General features: G+C 42.3%; 1 protein-coding gene across 1 annotated transcript in view; it reads right to left on the bottom strand.

The window, feature by feature from the left end:
- MAN2A1 (mannosidase alpha class 2A member 1) overlaps window positions 1-19,615 on the bottom strand; it is a 197,364-nt gene that overhangs the window by 145,855 nt on the left and 31,894 nt on the right. Inside the window, exons 2-3 of the mRNA XM_052643697.1 lie at window positions 12,376-12,633; window positions 4,941-5,085 (exon numbers count right to left, since the gene is read on the bottom strand). Of these exons, the coding sequence (XP_052499657.1) occupies window positions 4,941-5,085; window positions 12,376-12,633 (403 nt within the window). The remainder of the gene's footprint in view (window positions 1-4,940; window positions 5,086-12,375; window positions 12,634-19,615) is intronic.

Raw genomic sequence — 19,615 nt, 5'->3', positions numbered from 1 at the left:
ACACTGGCCCCAGCCCCACTATCCCCGCCTGGGAGACGGGGTTTGCAGGCACCGCTCGTCAGGGCTGCAGGACAGGCTACACTGGACGACGCACACCAGCACTCCCTGCGGCAAGACGGCAGTGAGGGCCACAGTGTCTCAGCCCCAGAAACGCAGAGTTCCCGTACAGCAGCCAAAACCAAAGAACTCACTGCACCCCACAATCACTAAACAGGGAAACATACGAGGTCCCCACTGCTGCCACAGACACAGCTCGCCTTCTCCCGACCACCTCCTTCCCCCGGCGGTCTCCTCCGGCAGCCTGAGCTCGGTCCCCACGGCCTTTCGCCTGCATGGACGTTCACTCACCCACGGAGAACCAGAAATGTTCTCTCCAGACTGTGCTTAACAGTATTCGAACGGAAGAGCTGGGGAATAACATTACCCTGTGACGTCCTCACGTTTCTCTTTTCCACAGACTTTTTAAGAATAAGGATACATAAGCAAATTCATTTCAAATTATAACACAAAATGAAAAAATTGTTCTCTTAATTTTCAAAAAAAGGCTGAAAATCCTAAACACTCATTTCAGTCAAAAATTCTGCAAAAGAACTAAAAACTTATGAAAGTAAATTATTTCCCAGTGTGACTCTTCCTTCTGTTTTGGAGTCACACCACATGGGGGGATTATTTTCTAATGTTCATATTACAAATTGCTTAACTAGCAATATGCTGTCCAATTTTTCATTTAGTACACCTTATCTTCTCTCTACACACTTTTTTCCTTGGAAGGAAAATTAACTATTTCCACAGTTAACTAGCAGGAAGCAAAGAATTAAGATTGTAGATATAAAGGTGCTGTAATGGTGTTTTAATCAGCCTATTAAATAGAACATGAACATGTATCAATCAACTAACATTTAATTTCATGGTCTATGATTCAAAACTTCAAAAGCATAACGGTACACAATTATCAGCATTTACTTAATTCCTTTCCAAGTCTGTTTTAACTCATGTAAACCATATAAAATATTTACATGATAATTGTTACATGTCCTTATGTACTGGAAGAAGACATAGTTAGAAATTTTATTAATATATAAATATAATTTGAAATGTACCTTTTCAGTTCAATCCACAAAGAAAAGTATCTCCATACACAACAATGCAGGAACATAATTTTTTAAGTATGGTGACTTCATATAGGAATTTCCTAAAAATTTATTTCAAATACTTCTAGCCCCAACAGACAAAACTCCACTGATGAAATCAACTACTGGGCTAAAGTTTGTTTTAAATTGTTGCTGCAGAAACGGAAAAGCTCTCTATAAATTTCATTTACAAGTAAGCTGCACATTCACTTAGGAGTATTATACCAATACTTCCCATCACAGAGCCACACATGAACTTGGAATGTATGTGTACATACTCATCTCTTCTCCTCTACTGAAGAGTGGTTTTTCATGATCTCAATGATTCAGTTTTTTTACAGAATAATTTAGTTCTCTAAATTGTATTTTTGTTAAGGAGCAATGAAAATTAAGTCAGCAGGTTCTTTTCTCCAGCATTTTGCTTGATAGCAAAAATTGCTTCAGTTTTAAAAGGTCTGTTTCTGACCATTACTTTTGACTCAAGTGGAGAAGGGCCTAAGGGTAAAGGTCATTAACATCTTTCACTAAGACAAAAAGATTCAACTGTGGTTGCTAGGATACCAACAGACAGATTCATTTATTAGTCAGAAACAATTATTCAGAATGCCTTCTCACAGAACACCACACTAACTGCAACAGGAAGCGTAACACAAACAAAGCTTAAAAGGCAGAGACAGTCCCTGCCCTTTAAGAGCTTAATATCCTTTGTTATTGGTATTCAAAATTATGCAGTGCACTTTAAAGAAGCCACTGTTTAAAGGAACGGAAATAAGTAGACAACAAGAAGGAGGGCAGTTAAAAGTATAGGCCAAAGAATAAGCCAACTGTTCCATCTGAGTCCGCAGAATCAGATTCCTTTGTTCATTAGCTTATTTAACTGAATGGGTCTGTACTGTGTGCTGGTTGCTGCTGGAGGTATTAACAACCCAGTGGTTGATAAGACAAAGTTCAAGCCCTCACTGAGCTTACACTCCAGTAAGAAGACCAATCAAAAGTCTGTATCTGTGCTGATATGCAAGCATGAAGTGCGTGTGTGTGCACACAGTGTGAAAAAGTTGTGGAGGGGCATGGAGGCAAGTTAGTGAAGGCTTTACACATATTCAGCGAAGACTATACGCCAACTATCGGGCTAGGCAATGAGGACAGCGCATAACAAGAGACCTATGTTCTCTGCCGCTCTGCCAATCCAGGTAAACCAACAGGGAAGTACTCTGGTGCCACTTACTGCCTGTGTAACCTCGGCAAGTTGGTAACACCTTCATCATGAACAGTGGCACTAACCTTCAAAAGTTATTGTCAGCATTAGCTGTTTATAAAACATCTGGCACACTGCCTGGTAACTACAGATTTTATCATTTCAGTTAAGAGCCCACATTATAGAATCACAAGAAATGAGATCAGTGGAAATTGAGGATGGCAGAAAAGAGGAAAGGATAATGTTGCTGCTGCTAAGTCGCTTCAGTCGTGTCCGACTCTTGCGTTCCCACAGACGGCAGCCCACCAGGCTCCCCCGTCCCTGGGATTCTCTAGGCAAGAACACTGGAGTGGGTTGCCATTTCCTTCTCCAATGCATGAAAGTGAAAAGTCAAAGTGAAGTCGCTCAGTCGTGTCCGACTCTTTGCGACCCCATGGACTGCAGCCCACCAGGCTCCTCCACCCATTGATTTTCCAGGCAAGAGTACTGGAGTGGGGTGCCATTCCCTTCTCCGGAAAGGATAATAAAGGTCTCTAAAAAATAAAAAAGAAAGGAGAGTTGTGTTCACATGAGGAGGTCTTGTGAAACACACTGGTAAGTGTATTTATAAACCTATAAGGAATTCCTTGGAACTCCTATTATGGATTTGGAATTATGGAAACATAATGGAATCACATCACAAACCCAATTAAGTGATAAGAATTAAACTATACATGACTGGCAGAGAAAAGAGGAGAGAACAATTTAAATAATAAAACCCACTTGGCCACTATCTCACTCAATGAAGGCATATTTCAGAGTGAGATTTGTAGGAAAAAAAAAAAAATCTGCAGTCCTACGGTCTCAGGTCCTATACGTGAAGTGTGAGCACCTCACCTCAATGAGTGAATCCAAATATAAATGAAGATAGTATGTCTTTCATAAGTGTCCCCTAAATGCAAATGTACTATTTAATCTGGTGCTCAAGAGGGTAAACAAACAGTAAAAGAAATTTTCATTAGGTGTGATTTTCGTCACCTTCTGCATCTACTTTATAACTCACTCTCGCTTAAGAGGCTGCTCCACCTACACGACCTCCATTTCACAGATACACAAGTAAACAAGCCCGAGGACACCTGGAGGGCTGCCTCACTCAGGCTGGCCCCAAACCTCCAGCCTCTACACGGTGGGGCTTTTTTGCATGCTTAGTCGCTCAGTCGTGTCTGACTCTCTGTGGCCCTTTGTACTGTAGTCAGCCAGGCTCCTCTGTCCACGGGATTTTTCAGGCAAGAACACTGGAGTGGGTTGCCATTTCCTTCTCCAGGGGATCTTCCCAACTGAGGGATAGAACCTGTGTCTCCTGCATTGCAGGCAGATTCTTTACCTGTTGAGGTGACGACTTAAAACACCTAAGAGGAAATGTGACTGAGACAAACAGAGCTAGATGAAGACATTAAGACCAAAGACAAGGAAACCAAATCAGAGGCTGGTGTGCGGTGACTGCTCATCACAAAGCTTCAGAATGCTGATTTCACGTAGATCTATGCCATACTGTAATACTACTGCAGTATCCTAGAGAGTCACACGTTTCAGCACCCAAGCTCTATCTTGCAGACCATCTTTCACATCTGAAAGCAGTGTGTGTGGGCAAACACACACGTGCAAGTCTTCACCAGAGCACACGTCCAGACATAAAGTAACAAGCTCTACTGTCGTAGAAAGAAATACATAGAAGTAAACTAGTGGAAAAGAATGTAACAAAACTGAATGTTGAGAGCAAACGCGTGCAAAGTAGTAACTGAATACTGTGCCTCTGACAGTGGCAGTGAGACTGAGACAAAGAACAGACGGAAGCACAAGTCAGCCGGCCCTTCAGAAGAAGTCTGGAAGCACATCTCAAAAACCCTGCAACTTAATGCATGGGTCACTTACTCATTACCAGTCCTCACACTAATGAGCATTGAAGTACACTTCCCATTATCATTTTAGCAACTTTCCTCTATGCTGGGTGGAGAAATCTCTGGCCCCAATAAACACCAAAAGGTGTCACATGAACGAATATCAACATTAGTGGCGATGACAGCAGTTACCCTTGGACTGTGCCCCATGCCTTTACTCTTTCACTCTGTGAAGTGAACACTTTATCCTGTCTCTACCTGGGAAAAACCTGACTCTGGCCTAAAGTTGTCTAACACTGTTGGGGTTGGGACTCACACTCATGCATGCTTGAAATCAAGGCTCTTAACCACTTTTATGCTGTTTCTATATTTTAAAGATACAAACCTTACCATGAGCATTCTGCATTTTCTAATGCAGAGTTTATGGACATGAAATAATTCTCTCACACAATATTTAAGAAGTAACCAAAATGAACTATCACTACCTTAAATGCATGGAACTTTTCATCTCCCAAAGCTAAGACCTTCTTGTGTTTAGTCCTATTTCACAGTGCACAAGTATTATCCTTGAATGGCCCATAAACTGATAAGATGACAACACTGTGACATGCAGAATATGTTAAAAGTCAGAGAATAACATCCCAACTATTTGAAAAGTAGGTTTACCTGGTTCTCATTAAAATACTTTGGGCCTACAAGGACTTAATAACTTCCAGATTTCTGAAGTGCAACTTTTACCTGGGTCATTATGGGAGTGAGGCACCACAAACACTTGAAGGGGCTTAGTGTCCCATTCATCAGGCTTATAAGTGATGTCAAATCCTTGCTTCCAAACTCCACCATCTGGATTGTCAAAAGGAATTAGACTGTAAACATCCAACATCTAAAAATAGAAAGACAAAAAAAGTTAAGTCTAATCATGTGTGCAAGTGTGTTGGTAAGTCATGTCCAGCTGTTTGTGACCCCATGGACTGTAGTCTGGCAGGCTCCTCTGTCCATGGCATTCTCCAGGCAAGAATGCTGGAGTGGGTTGCTGTTCGCTTCTCCAGTTAATCATGTATAACCATTATTAATTTAAACTTAATGTTGGGAATATTTGCTCAAAACTACTTGTTGCTGTACTCTGTATATATATATTTAAAAAATGAAGCTACTTCTGTAGACCTTAACTAAAGAGGCTAAGGCAGAACACATTTTACCATCACTCAAAGGGTTAAAATAAAGGTTAAAATTCTGCTACATAATAAACCAGATAAATAACCCCATTCCTCTTCTGTTCCTAATATAAAATAGCTTCATTCAATTCCTCTTCCCCTACTTTACTTCCAATACAATTTAATAGAAAAGGATGGGAACTGAAGAGCTAACAAAAAATTTCATTATGATCAAATATTTTAGCATTTTCAAACAAAGTACTGAAAATTATTTTACAATTTGTCTTTATTTTGCAACCAATCTCCTATATTTTAAATTCTATATCTGAATGGAAATGGATCTATAGATATTCTTTAATTTAGCTTATGTATGTTTACCTTTTTTATACTAAAAATAAAACTATAACAGGGTCAGCTAGGTTTAAAATAATTTTTTTAAATTGAGATTCAGCTTTTAAGTGTTCAAATGTTTGCTAAGTTCTAACGTAGTATTTCTTCTAAATAATAATCCATTTGGGGGAAAAAATGTTACAAGAAAACAAAGCCAAACAAACCTAAAGGCTTATTCTTCATACTCTCTGTGATTCTAAGTGTGACAAAGAACACAGCCCTCTGGTAAAATTTAAACTACTTGAGAAATTACACCCTAATTAATACACAAATGGGTTACAAAACAATGTTTTAAGATAGCAAGCAAATTATACGAAAGTGAACACAAAATATTTTAAGAAAATAACATACCTTTCACTTGGAAACTTACGACGTAAATACAATGCCCCCAAAGATAAGAAGGGCTGTCTGTGAAGCAGCAGGAAGGAGAGGCAGTCCCGCAGCCCTGCGGGTCCCTCTCAGGCCCTGTAGCCCCCCGTGCCCTGCTGCCTCGCTCTGCCTGAGCTCCGCGACTGCTCTGCAGCTCCTTTCTGGCCGGCCCAGATTCAGGACTACCTCCAGAAAAGATTTTATTGTTTTCCTTTAAAGGTACTTAATTAAAACCTAAACACGGCCAAGCCCAGGATCCGCATCCCATCTGAACCTGGCCACACTCTAGCTGATGAGGCTGGAGCACAGAGCCAATCCCACCAGCTTCTGGCTTAACAAGTGGGCCACGGCCTCGAGAGCATATCATGCTCTCTGTCCCCAAGAGTCAGTGAACACTTTCACACTAAAGCAAGGCCGGAGCCAGCTCCTTTTGCCCAACTTTAAAATAGTCACTCCTTGGGGTCCTGCACCAAGATCCAGTTTCTGGTCCAAGGTACAACGTTGAAATAGCTCTTTGTCAATTTGTAGAACAGAGTAAATATGAGCGACACATCCAAAGCTTAGGGAAGGCAGAGTCCTTTCTCACCTTGGTTCTCACCACCACCACACTCTGAGAACAGCGCTACTGGGGGAAAAAACTGCATTGGCCAAAAAGCTTGTTCGAGTGTTTTCTAAGCTATTACAAAACACCCAAACAAACATTCTGGCAAACCAATATAATACAAGCTAAATACATGATTTAAATTTCTCTAATAAAATGAAATCGGCAACCTGAGTTCAAGACGGTGGAGCAGAAGATGCACTCATCTCCTGCCAAAGCACCAAAATCACGACTAGCTGCTGAGCAGCCTTCGCTAGGACACTGGAACCTACCAAAAAGAGACACTCCGTGTCCAAAGACAGAGAAGAAGACGCAGCAAGATGCAGCAGGGCACGATCACGATAAAGTCAGATCCCATACCTATCGGGGTGAAATGTGGAGTCGCTCAGTTGTATCCAACTCTTTGTGACCCTATGGACTGTATCACCAGGCTCCTCCATCCATGGGATTCTCCAGGCAAGAATACTGGAGTGGGTTGCCATTTCCTTCTCCAGGGGATCTCCCCAACCCAGGGATCAAACCTGGGTCTCCCACATTGCAGGCAGACGCTTTACCATCTGAGCCACCAGGGAAGTTATCGGGGTGGGTGACCCACATACTGGAAAGCAGTAACACTAAAGAAGCTTTCCCACTCTTGGGAAGGTTCAGAACCCCACGTCACGCTTCACGCTTCCTAGGCTGGGGACCCTACAAAGGGACGGGAACCCCCAGGGTATCTGACCTTGAAGGCCAGCAGGATTTGATTACAAGACTTCCACAGGATTGAGGGAAGCAAAGATTTCAGTCTTGGAGGACACAAACAAAACCTTGTGCACACCGAGACTCAGAGGAAAGGAGCAGCGACTCCACAGGAAACTGAGCCAGAGCTACCTGCTAGTGTTGGAGGGTCTCCTGAAGAGGCATGGGTCAGCAAGGGCTCGCTACAGGCACCAGGGGACTGGCAGCAGCTGTCTGGGAAGGTCCCCTTTGGCATAAACTCGCTCGGAGGTCCCCAATAACCCAATCACAGAGCCAGCAGACCCAAGGGCTGGCTGGCCTCAGGCCAAAAGACTACCAGGGAAGGAGTGCAAATCCAGCAGATAAGTGGATTAAAGCTTTACTGAGCAAGGCACTGCCCACCAGAGCAAGACCCAGATTTTTCCACCACCAGTCCCTCCCATCAGGAAGCTTACACAAGGCTCTTAGCCTCCTCCATCAGAAGGCAGACAGAAGAAGCAAGAAGAACCACAATCCCACAGCGACTAAGCCAAAATCACCATAAAAAGGCAGAAAGTTATGTCCCAGATGAAGGGACAAGACAAAAATCCCAGAAAAATAACTAAATGAAGTGGAAATAGGCAAGCTTCCAGAAAAAGAATTCAGAATAATGATAGTGAAGATAATTCAGGATCTCGGGAAAAGAATGGAGGCAAAGACTGAGAAGATGCGAACAGTGTATACCAAAGACCTACAGTGGACGTGTTTTGGGTGGACGCTGGGAATTGGGGAGGGAGGCCTGGCGTGCTGCGGCTCATGGGGCCGCAAAGAGTCGGGCACGACTGAGCGACTGCAAGAACTAAAGAACAGAGAAGAGTACCTGAGGCAGAAGCACAGATAAATGACCTGGACGGCAGAATGGTGGAAATCACTACTGCAGAACAGACTATAGGAAACAGGATGAAAGGACACGAGGTCAGCCTAAGAGGCCTCTGGACAACATTTAATGCACCGAAATTCACAGTATAGGGATCCCAGAAGGAGGAGAGAGAAAGAAAGGGCCTGAGAAAATATTTGAAGAGATAATAGTTGAAAATTTCCCTCATACAGGAATCAACCAAGTCCAGGAAGCACAGAGTCTCAGGCAGGATAAACCCAAGGAAGAACACAACAAGATACATAGTGATCAAACTGACAAAAATTAAAGACAGAGATAAAATATTAAAAGCAACAAGGGAAAAATGACAAATAACACACAAGGGAACTCCCATCAGGATACCAGCTGATTTCTCAACAGAAGCTGTACAAGCCAGAAGGGAATGGCATGACGTATTTAAAGTGATGAAAGGGAAGACCCTACAGTCAAGAATACTCTACCCAGCAAGACTCTCCCTCAGATTTAACGGAGAAATCAAAAGCATTCTAGACAAGCAACGTTAAGAGAATTCAGCATCCTCAAATCAACTTTACAACAAATGCTAAAGGAGCTTCTCTAGGCAGAAAACAAGGAAAAGCCCTACCTACAGAAAATGAACGCACAACAGTTAAGAAAAAGGTAATAGGGTCATGTGTGCAGGCATGCTAAGTGGCTTCCGCTGTGTCCACCTCTGTGACCCTATGGACTGTGTCTCACCAGGCTCCTCTGTCCACAGGATTCTCCAGGCAAGAATACTGGAGTGGGTTGCCATGCCCTCCTCCAGGGGATCTTCCCAACCCAGGGACTGAACTCTGGTCTACATATCAAGAATTACCTTAAACACAAACAGAATAAATGCACCAACCAAAAGACACAGCCTGGCTTAGCAGACGAAAACACGTGTGTGTGTGTGCATTTCCACTGAACACATCACTCTGCCTGACCCCTAAACTGCATGTGACCATTCTATATTACTAGAGTCATCAAGATCAAGTTCCCATTATACCTCACAACTGTAATCTACCCAATTTTTTGTACAGATTTTATTTTTTTGTCTGGCAATTGATGGTGAAAACTAATAAACATCTTTTACTATTGTGATGATGTAACTATTACTCACTTAATATCACTGTATCATGATTGGTCAACAGAAAAATCATAGATAGGATTCTGTATCAGCAAAACTACCATTCAACAGAAAAACCTGTAATCACTTTTTAAAATCTAGATGCACAGCAGAATTATTTCGGTATTTTTTTCAAATACAAATGTCCAGGTATTGCTTTTTTGCCAGAGGTCCAGATATGTTTCTAATGAGCAGTCATGTTAAAAAGCAACCAGACTGTATGAGAATCTTTTACTTTTGTCTAGCTTGTTTCACTTTTTCTATTTCATATTCCGTGTTCCCACTTCATTTAGTTCATGTTTTCCAGTTTCTCCATCAATTTTGTTTTTCTTTAATGTTCTTTCTCAAGCCTTTTTCAAGCATATTGGAAAAGCTTCTGTATACATATATATATATATATATAAATAACATGTATATGTTTTAGAAAACTTATGAATCTTTGCCTAACTAAAAAGTTTATGACATTTTGATCCCACTTGTTTGACTTAGTATGAATAGAATGCTAGATTTCTAATTTTAAAAAATAGATATGCAACAAGCAACAAAGGTTTTCTGTATAACACAGGGAACAATAGTATCTTCTAATGACCTTTAATGGAAAATAATTTCACAAATAACATAACTGAATCACACACAAAAAAAAAGAATTCTACTTTCTGAAATTCAGTTATGTCTACCTTTTTGCCAGCTTTTCTAAATGTCCCATGCACATCTAAAAACAATGTGTGAAATACAGCACATTAAATATGCTTGTGCAGCATATGATTAGTATAAGCTAATTAAATCACTGCAGATGGTGACTGCAGCCATGAAATTAAAAGACACTTACTCCTTGGAAGGAAAGTTATGACCAACCTAGACAGCATACTGAAAAGCAGAGACATTACTTTGCCAGCAAAGGTCCATCTAGTCAAGGCTATGGTTCTTCCAGTGGTCATGTACGGAGTGAGAGTTGGACTATGAAGAAAGCTGAGCACCGAAGAATTGATGCTTTTGAACTGTGGTGTTGTAGAAGACTCTTGAGAGCCCCTTGGACTGCACGGAGATCCAACCAGTCCATCCTAAAGGAGATCAGTCCTGGATGTTCATTGGAAGGACTGATGCTGAAGCTGAAACTCCAATACTTTGGCCACCTCATGCGCAGAACTGACTCATTTGAAAAGACTGTGATGCTGGAAAAGACTGAAGGCAGGAGAAGGGGACGACAGAGAGGATGAGATGGTTGGATGCTGTCACTGACTCGATGGACATGAATTTGAGTGAACTCCAGGAGTTGGTGATGGACAGGGAGGCCTGACGTGCTGCAGTCCATGGGGTCACAAAGAGTTGGACACGACTAAGTGACAGAACTGAATTGAATTAAACATAAATCAATAATATTTAAATTATTAATGACATCATTCAAGATGCTCCTATTCTTATTTTTTCTGCACTTGATATTCTCAGAGAAATGTTAATACATCTCATTATGATTTTATATTTTTCTTTTCCCTCATATTTCTTCTGATTTCTCCTTTACGTATCTTTGCTTCTTTATTGTTAAGGTGTCTAATGATTTATGTCATCCATCTTCTTTGTGAATTGTACCTTCTATCATTAAAAATATTCATCTTTGTTTCATTTAAAAAAAAAAGAATCCAGGGTAGAGGAAAGTCTCTGTAAATAAATGCAAAAGTGTAAAGAAAATAAAATCATACTACCTAGATAGGAAAAAATAAACAAATAAATAAATGAAAGATAGAAGTTATTTGAAATCTAAAACGCAATATCTCAAAATTAAAATCCAATAATTATTATCTGAAAGTAGCCTTAAATATTACTGGGCAGCAAACTAAAAATAGCAGAAATAAAAACAGGATCAAACTAAAATTCATAAATAAACCCTTTATAAGAAAGGAAATCAATCAAAAAAATGAATAGCCTTATAGATCATAAAGAGAATGAGAATATCTCATGAAAATGGTAAAACTTCTCATGTTTAGGGAAATATATATCCCTAAACATTACACACACACACACACACACACACACGTATACACACACACATGTATGTGTACACACATGTACACACATGTATCTGTACATGTGTGTGCATGTATCATATATATACATATGTGATATATGTTTATATGTTTATATTTATGTATATAAATATATATTTCCCTAAATTGATTATGTTTAGGGAAATATATATCAACTTCCTTTTAAATAACTGCATAACTAATTTTTAAAATACAGCTCTGACTAAACCAAAAAAAGGAATATTGTTGAAATTAATTTTGATGATATATTTTAACCCAATATATTCAAAATATTACCATCCCAATACATAATCAAAATAAAATAAGCAAGATATTTTACATTCTTCTGTCCACACTAAATCTTCAACACTTTGTGTGGATCTCAGTGCATATCTCAACTCAGACTCGCCACACCTGGCGTGCTGCACAACCACAGGTGGCCAGCAACCTCCATCCTGGACAGCTCCAGAGCTCTCCCCTTCCCCTCGCACACAGGCACATGCAGTGAAAAGGCAACAGCACACGTGGGAGGCTTGTTATGTGTAACAGATATGCAGGAAGAGCAGGGCTTTTCTTGTGTTCTCTAAAGGAAGGGGGAAAAATTCTCTTTGCCAAGATTTAAACCTCTAAAGGTCTTCAAGTAATATAGAAAATAAAACCTAAGAAGCACACAGAAAAAGCCACGGTCACACAGTATAAAAGAAAGAAAAACTAGGAGAAACACAGAATTACAGAATTTTATCACTAAAAAGAACATCAATGATGTGACCAATTAAATGATTTTACAAAAATAGAAACTGTAATCCAAAGAATTGAGCAACTATAAACAGGCACCAAATCAAATCTAAAAAGACAGAAACAAATCAAACCCCAGAGCTTACTGATGAATGCGTACATTACCTGCACATCTGGACTGTGGCTTCCACTCTGTGAAGCAAACAGGCAGTCTCCAGGGTCAACTGCGAGGGACGGATGTTTCGCCGGCAGAAGAGGCGAGCCAGCACCATGGCTGAAGTTGCCTTTCGAGTTTTTCGTACCATCCTCCACAGATTCACTCAAATTGATGACCGAGTCTCTAATATTTGAGATGATTTCATTATTCTCAGCTAGCAAACGTTCCAAATGGTCTATTTTTTCTTGCAACATTGAAAGCTGGCCCTATAATAAAAAAGAAAAAGACAGCTACATGAAACTCTAAGATAGCTCTACTGAGACAGACAATGTTTTTCTTTAAACTGTGTGCCTGACCAAGAGGGTAGCCACTCACCCCTCACTTTTCTCTTTTCTCAGCGGCGTCACTGACAGCATGAGCAGCTGGCAGGGTTAAACGCCAGTGAACGGCAGAAAGCCTTCTCCATGGCTGCAGCCCTTGTTTAGTCCCATTTTAAAATGTGCAAAGCACAGACCAAGAATATTTGGGCCTATAGTTCCTATTGCCCCAAACCCAGTCCTAAAAGACCTTCAGGCCTCTAAAATCACTAAGTGCAATGCCATTTCATATTCAGGTACGAAATTTTAAATTGAGGTACAAATGAGCCCAGTTACTTAAAAGAACAAAAAAGTATGAACTGGAAAACGGCCGTCCCGTTTCAACCAGTAACACCAGCGAGCAATCCTGAACAAGAGCTACCATCAACAGAAGCATCTCGCCAGCTCTTTCAATGAGCTGTGCTAAGAGAAGCCTGGCACAGGCCTCCCCGGCAGCTGCCCTGGAAGCCATTTAGACTGCTGCTGCCCTACTGTGTGCCTCTGTTCCTGTTAACTGATCCTCGCACGCAGGGGCCTGCCGCCTCTAAACAAACACTCTCCTTCATAGAATAGGCCTGCAACCTCTGATCTACAGGAGGCTGCTATTTCTGTCACGCATGTCTGAGTAAAGGGGCTTCTCTGGTGGGTCAGTCAGTCAAGAATCCATGCAGTGCGGGAGACTGCCTGCCATGTGACAGACAGGCCAGGGCTCAACCCCAGGGTCGGGAGGATGCCCGGGAGGAGAAAGCGGCAATCGACTTCCGTCGCCATCTGCATCTTGTTCACTCCGATATCCTGGGTCCCAAGACACAGTACTTAAATGCATGTCACAGAGCTCTCTACACTTCCTCCACGCAACAAGACTGCTTTAGTGAACACCCTCCGTGCAGGCACAGTGCTGCATGCTAGAAAGGCAGGTGGGCATGAGATATGGTTCCCTACATCGAGCAAACAAGGCGACCCCGTGTCCGTGCCACAGCAGCAGCCTGCCCCACGGCTGCAAAAGCCACATGAAGGGTTAACAGAATAAACGCACAGCAGCAGCCTGCCCCACGGCTGCAAAAGCCACATGAAGGGTTAACAGAATAAACGCACAGCAGCAGCCTGCCCCACAGCTGCAAAGGCCACATGAAGGGTTAACAGATGCCAAAGCCACATGAAGGGTTAACAGAATAAACGCACAGCAGCAGCCTGCCCCACGGCTGCAAAAAAGGCCACATTAAGGTTTAACAAAATAAACGCATAGAAAGCAGAACGAATTTGGACACCCAGAAACAAAATTTCTCTCACCAGTAAATAACACAAAGACAGAAAGGAGAAAAGGAAAACATCTACATGTCCCAAAGTGAAGGGCTGGTCAAACAATAACTAACATCACGAGTAGTTTTTACTCACTAAAAACTTAGAAATACAACTTCTTTTAAAAACTGAGAAGCCATTTTCAGAAGATAAAGTGATGAAAACACAGTTTTAAAACTGTATGTATGACAGGATTACTCACCTTTTTAATAAAAGATACATACAGAAATAAATAAGCAGGGTGACAATATACAGCCTTGACGCACTCCTTTTCCTATTTGGAACCAGTCTGTTGTTCCATGTCCAGTTCTAACTGACCTGCACACAGGTTTCTCAAGAGGCAGATCAGGTGGTCTGGTCTGCAGATGGTGACTGCAGCCATGAAATAAAAAGACGCTTACTCCTTGGAAGGAAAGTTATGACCAACCTAGACAGCATATTAAAAAGCAGAGACATTACTTGGCCAAAAAGGCCTGTCTAGTCAAAGCTTATAGTTTTTCCAATAATCATGTATGGATGTGAGAGTTGGACTATAAAGAAAGCTGAGCACCAAAGAGTTGATGCTTTTGAACTGTGGTGTTGGAGAAGACCCTTGAGAGTCCCTTGGACTGAGAGGTGAGCCAACCAGTCCATCCTAAAGGAAATCAGACCTGAGTGTTCGCTGGAAAGACTAATGCTGAAGCTGAAACTCCAGTACTTTGGACACCTGATGCAAAGAGCTGACTCATGGGGAAAGACCCTGATGCTGGGAGAGATTGAAGGCAGGAGGAGAAGGGGACAGAGGATGAGATGGCTGGATGGCATCACCGACTCAATGGACATGAGTTTGAGTAAACTCCGCGAGTTGGTGATGGACAGGGAGGCCTGGCATGCTGCAGTCCATGGGCTTGCAAAGAGTAGGACACGACTGAGCGACTGAACTGAACTGACATACAGAAAGCTGTAATCAAGGCGGTAAAAACTGGTTACAGGTATTTATACTTTCTTTAGTCTGTTATGAGTGGTTGTGAATTTTATAATGGGGAAGCCAAGAGAAAGAATAATTCTAGTCCCAGGTATTGGCCAGTTCAACAAGAGGAGGGAAAAAAGATTAAGAGTGCTATCTACCAAGAGAAGGCCACTTCAGCAAACTGTGTGAGAGCTCACAGAAGTCTGAAGGGACTAGGGGAAATGTTTCAGAATAAGAAAAAAGTAAACAAAAGGAGAAGCAATCCAGCAGGCAAGGACCTTCATAGGCAGGGCAGAGACAATGCTGGGGAGGGGTGTCCGGAGCTCTGCCTGCGGAGAGAGAGGAGCTCGCGATGGCAGGAGAGCCCCCGCGCCTGAGAGGCGCCCGCACGGCCTCCCCAGGCAGACGCACGCCGGGGCGGGCGGCAGGGCTGCTCCGCCGGGCCAACCCTTGCGACCCCACGCTCTGTACCCCACAGGCTCCTCCGCCCATGGGATTCCCCAGGCAAGAGCACTGCAGTGGGTTGCCATCTCCACCTTGAGGGGGTCTTCCTGGCCCAGGGACTGAGTGCTGGTCTATCACACTGCATGCAGTCTCCTGCACTGCCCTCGGTTCTTCACGGACTGAGCCGCCAGGGGAGCCCCCTACTTAGACACATCGGACAGAAGTAGCCCCTACAGGTCAGAACTGCAGCCCTTTAAGGCAGCAGGTGGGGTGCCATGTCTCCACAAGGGAGAGCTCAAGCCTGTTCATCAGTGGCGAGAGAAGCAGGAAGCGCAAGGTCTTAGCAAAGAACTCACCCTGAAGGACAAGCCCACTTCTACTGAAAAGAGAGACAAACTATGGACCAATCCTTGACTAGAAACGACAAAGCAAAGGAAACCTGATGGGCCAGTGCAGCACTAGCTCAGGGTCCAAAGAGAAGCTAGTTGAACCATGGAGGCTGCAGGTCAGCAGTTCAGCGACATTACAGAACAAATCTTTATAGACACACATCCATATTGGCTGACTGGTTCTCTATGGAAAGGTGAAAGGCAAAGCCTTGGCATAACCCAAAGTCTACCCGGGGAAGCTAAAAATATTTCAGAGTTAGGTATATAGTTGTCAAATCTATATACATTTTCCTAAATGGACCAACAAAGGTCTGTCTAGTCAAGGCTCTGATTTTTCCAGTAGTCATGTATGGATGTGAGAGTTGGACTATAAAGAAAGCTTAGCACTGAAGAATTGATGCTTCTGAATTCTGGTGTTGGAGAAGACTCTTGAGAGTCCCTTGGACTGCAAGGAGATCCAACCAGTCCATCATAAAGGAGATCAGTCCTGAATACTTATAGGAAGGACTGATGCTGAAGCTGAAATTCCAATACTTTGGCCACCTGATGTGAAGAGTTGACTCATTGTAAAAGACCCTGATGCTGGGAAAGGTTGAAGGCAGGAGGAGAAGGGGACAACAGAGGAAGAGATGGTTGGGTGGCATCACCAACTCAATGGGCATGAGTTTGAGTAAACTCTGGACAGGGAGGCCTGGACTTCTGTGGTCCATGAGGTCGAAAAGAGTCGTACACAACTGAGCGAGTGAACTGAACTGAAATGCACTATCAAAGGCTGTCTGAAATGAGGGAAAATTTTTCTTCACTCATCATCACAATACCCCAGACTGAGGCTTTCTGAAATCACTTCTGATGAGTTCTGTTGAATATTTCCAGCACCAGACACAAGCCTACTTCAGTGATACTTACAATTTCTACCATGGCAGATAACAACAGTAAATCAAGTTCCTCTGATTCCAAGCAGAATTAGAGCGTGTTGACTTGTCTGGCCTGCAGTAAAAGCTACACACCCATAAAATAAAACCTTAGTCTAAAATACCACCATTCCAGAGCTTTTAAAGATGCCACGTATTTTACCAGACACTTACAATGTATAAATTAATTCATGGGTGCTAAGTTTCTCCAGACGTTTCTGTACTTTGAGGAAAAGATAACTTTGGAGCCATGCACAGTGCAAAGTTACTTGCAGCTTAAAAGAACACACTGAAAAAGTTAATTAAGTTCCTTTTGGGAATGTTCTCACTGTGACCCCAGTCCCATAACCCATGGATGATAGTACTATGCAAAATAAACATTACAGGTGATCAGTGTTCCACAGAAAAGGATCCGGCTGGCACTTAAGATGGCTTTTAAGTTCATTGTAGCTTTAAAGATACAATGAATAATCAGTACCTGGAATTCTGTGCTGAATAATAAGTCGATAGAGAAAATCATGGCCTGGGGATATGTTAGCATAATGGTCTAGTGAGAATCATTTTTTAAACTATATTATGCGGTAGAATAAAGTCTTGCTCCAAACAGCTAAAATTCCTGAAATACACATACTTCCATAAGCAAAATCTGTATACATGTCACAGAAGAGTGATATGACTTTAAAAAGATACACTTGCAGTCTGCATTAAAGTAACAGAAATCATAGATAATGTTTCAATTATGCTGACAAGTCAAAGAATACTGATAGTAATATTGAAAAAGACAATTTTCTGCAGGGCAAGAAAATCACTTGTGAGAAAACCACTTTACTCTTTGATTTGCTAATCAGCTCTAAAGGAAGGCCACAGTGTTGACTGCCACAGAGTGGGAAAGAAGGTCGCAATACTTGATTTATTCTGCTTTTGGTGAAAGAGAATAACTGAGTAAAGGAAAAAAAAAATCATCACTGATAGCAAAGACTTCTAAGAGAAAATTCAGAGCCCACTACCAGCAAATCAGGACCAGTACTCACAATGCCCTGTGAGCAGAATCAATCTATGCACATCTACTGCTAAATTAAAAAGTCATCATGCAATTATCTGCCCATATAAGGCACTCGCTCCTGGGGTTGGCCTCACTGTGATCACCCGAGCACGGCTCCATCTGCACATCACTCTTCCTTCCTGTTACAGCTGAAAAGAGTATGTGCCCTCCTCTCTCTCTGCTTCAAAGGCCAACACTCCACTGGTGATCTCTACACCCATAAATGGCTCAATTCCCTCAACACTGCTTCATCAAATTCCCCTTCGAAAGGTAAGCCACCTCAATAGTATAACATTCAGTTCACTTCAGTTCAGTTGCTCAGCCCTGTCCAACTCTTTGCGACCCCATGAACCGCAGCACGCCAGGCCTCCCTGTCCATCACCAACTCCCAGAGTTCACCCAAACTCATGTGATCACAGTGAGGCCAACCTCAGGAGCGAGTGCATTATATGGGCAGATAATTGCATGATGACTTTTTAATTTAGCAGTAGGTGTACACAGATTGATTCTGCTCACAGGGCATTGTGAGTACTGGTCCTGATTTGAGTCAGTGACGCCATCCAGCCATCTCATCCTCTGCCGTACCCTTCTCCTCCTGCCCTCAATCCCTCCCAGCATCAGGGTCTTTTAAAATGAGTCAACTCTTCACATCAGGCGGCCAAAGTATTGGAGTTTCAGCTTCAGAATCAGTCCTTCCAATGAACAGCCAGGACTGATCTCCTTTAGGATGGACTGGCTGGATCTCCTTGCAGTCCAAGGGCCTCTCAAGAGCCTTCTCCAACACCACAGTTCAAACACATCAATTCTTCGGCACTCAGCTTTCTTCACAGTTCAACTCTCACATCCATACATGACCACTGGAAAAACCATAGCCTTGACTAGACGGACCTTTGTTGACAAAGTAATGTCTCTGCTTTCCTTTCAAGGAGTAAGGGTCTTTTAATTTCATGGCTGCAGTCACTATCTGCAGTGATTTTGGAACCCAGAAAAATGAAGTCAGCCACTGTTTCCACTGTTTCCCCATCTATTTGCCATGAAGTGATGCCATGATCTTAATTTTCTGAATGTTGAGCTTTAAGCCAACTTTTTCACTCTCCTCTTTCACTTTCATCAAGAGGCTCTTTAGTTCCTCTTCACTTTCTGCCATAAGGGTGGTGTCATCTGCATATCCAAGGTTATTGATATTTCTCCCAGAAATCTTGATTCCAGCTTGTGCTTCTTCCAGCCCAGCGTTTCTCATGATGTACTCTGCATATAAGTTAAATAAGCAGGGTGACAATATACAGCCTTGACATACTCCTTTTCCTATTTGGAACCAGTCTGTTGTTCCATGTCCAGTTTTAACTGTTGCTTCCTGACCTGCACACAGATTTCTCAAGAGGCAGGTCAGGTGGTCTGGTATGCCCATCTCTTTCAGGATTTTCCACAGTTTATTGTGATCCACACAGTCAAAGGCTTTGGCATAGTCAGTAAAGCAGAAGCAGATGTTTTTCTGGAACTCTTGCTTTTTCGATGATCCAGCGGATGTTGGCAATTTGATCTCTGGTTTCTCTGCCTTTTCTAAACCAGCTTGAACATCAGGGAGTTCACGGTTCATGTCTTGCTGAAGCCTGGCTTGGAGAATTTTGAGCATTACTTTACTAGCATGTGAGATGAGTGCAATTGTGCAGTAGTTTGAGCATTCTTTGGCATTGCCTTTCTTTGAGATTGGAATGAAAACTGACCTTTTCCAGTCCTGTGGCCACTGCTGAGTTTTCCAAATTTGCTGGCATATTGAGTGCAGCACTTTCACAGCATCATCCTTCAGGATTTGAAATAGCTGAACTGGAATTCCATTACCTCTACTAGCTTTGTTCGT

The sequence above is a fragment of the Budorcas taxicolor genome, chromosome 7 (assembly GCF_023091745.1).
Source record: "Budorcas taxicolor isolate Tak-1 chromosome 7, Takin1.1, whole genome shotgun sequence".
Classification (NCBI taxonomy): domain Eukaryota; kingdom Metazoa; phylum Chordata; class Mammalia; order Artiodactyla; family Bovidae; genus Budorcas; species Budorcas taxicolor.
Note: the sequence above shows the minus strand (reverse complement) of the source record. Positions and strands in the feature narration are given on the sequence as shown.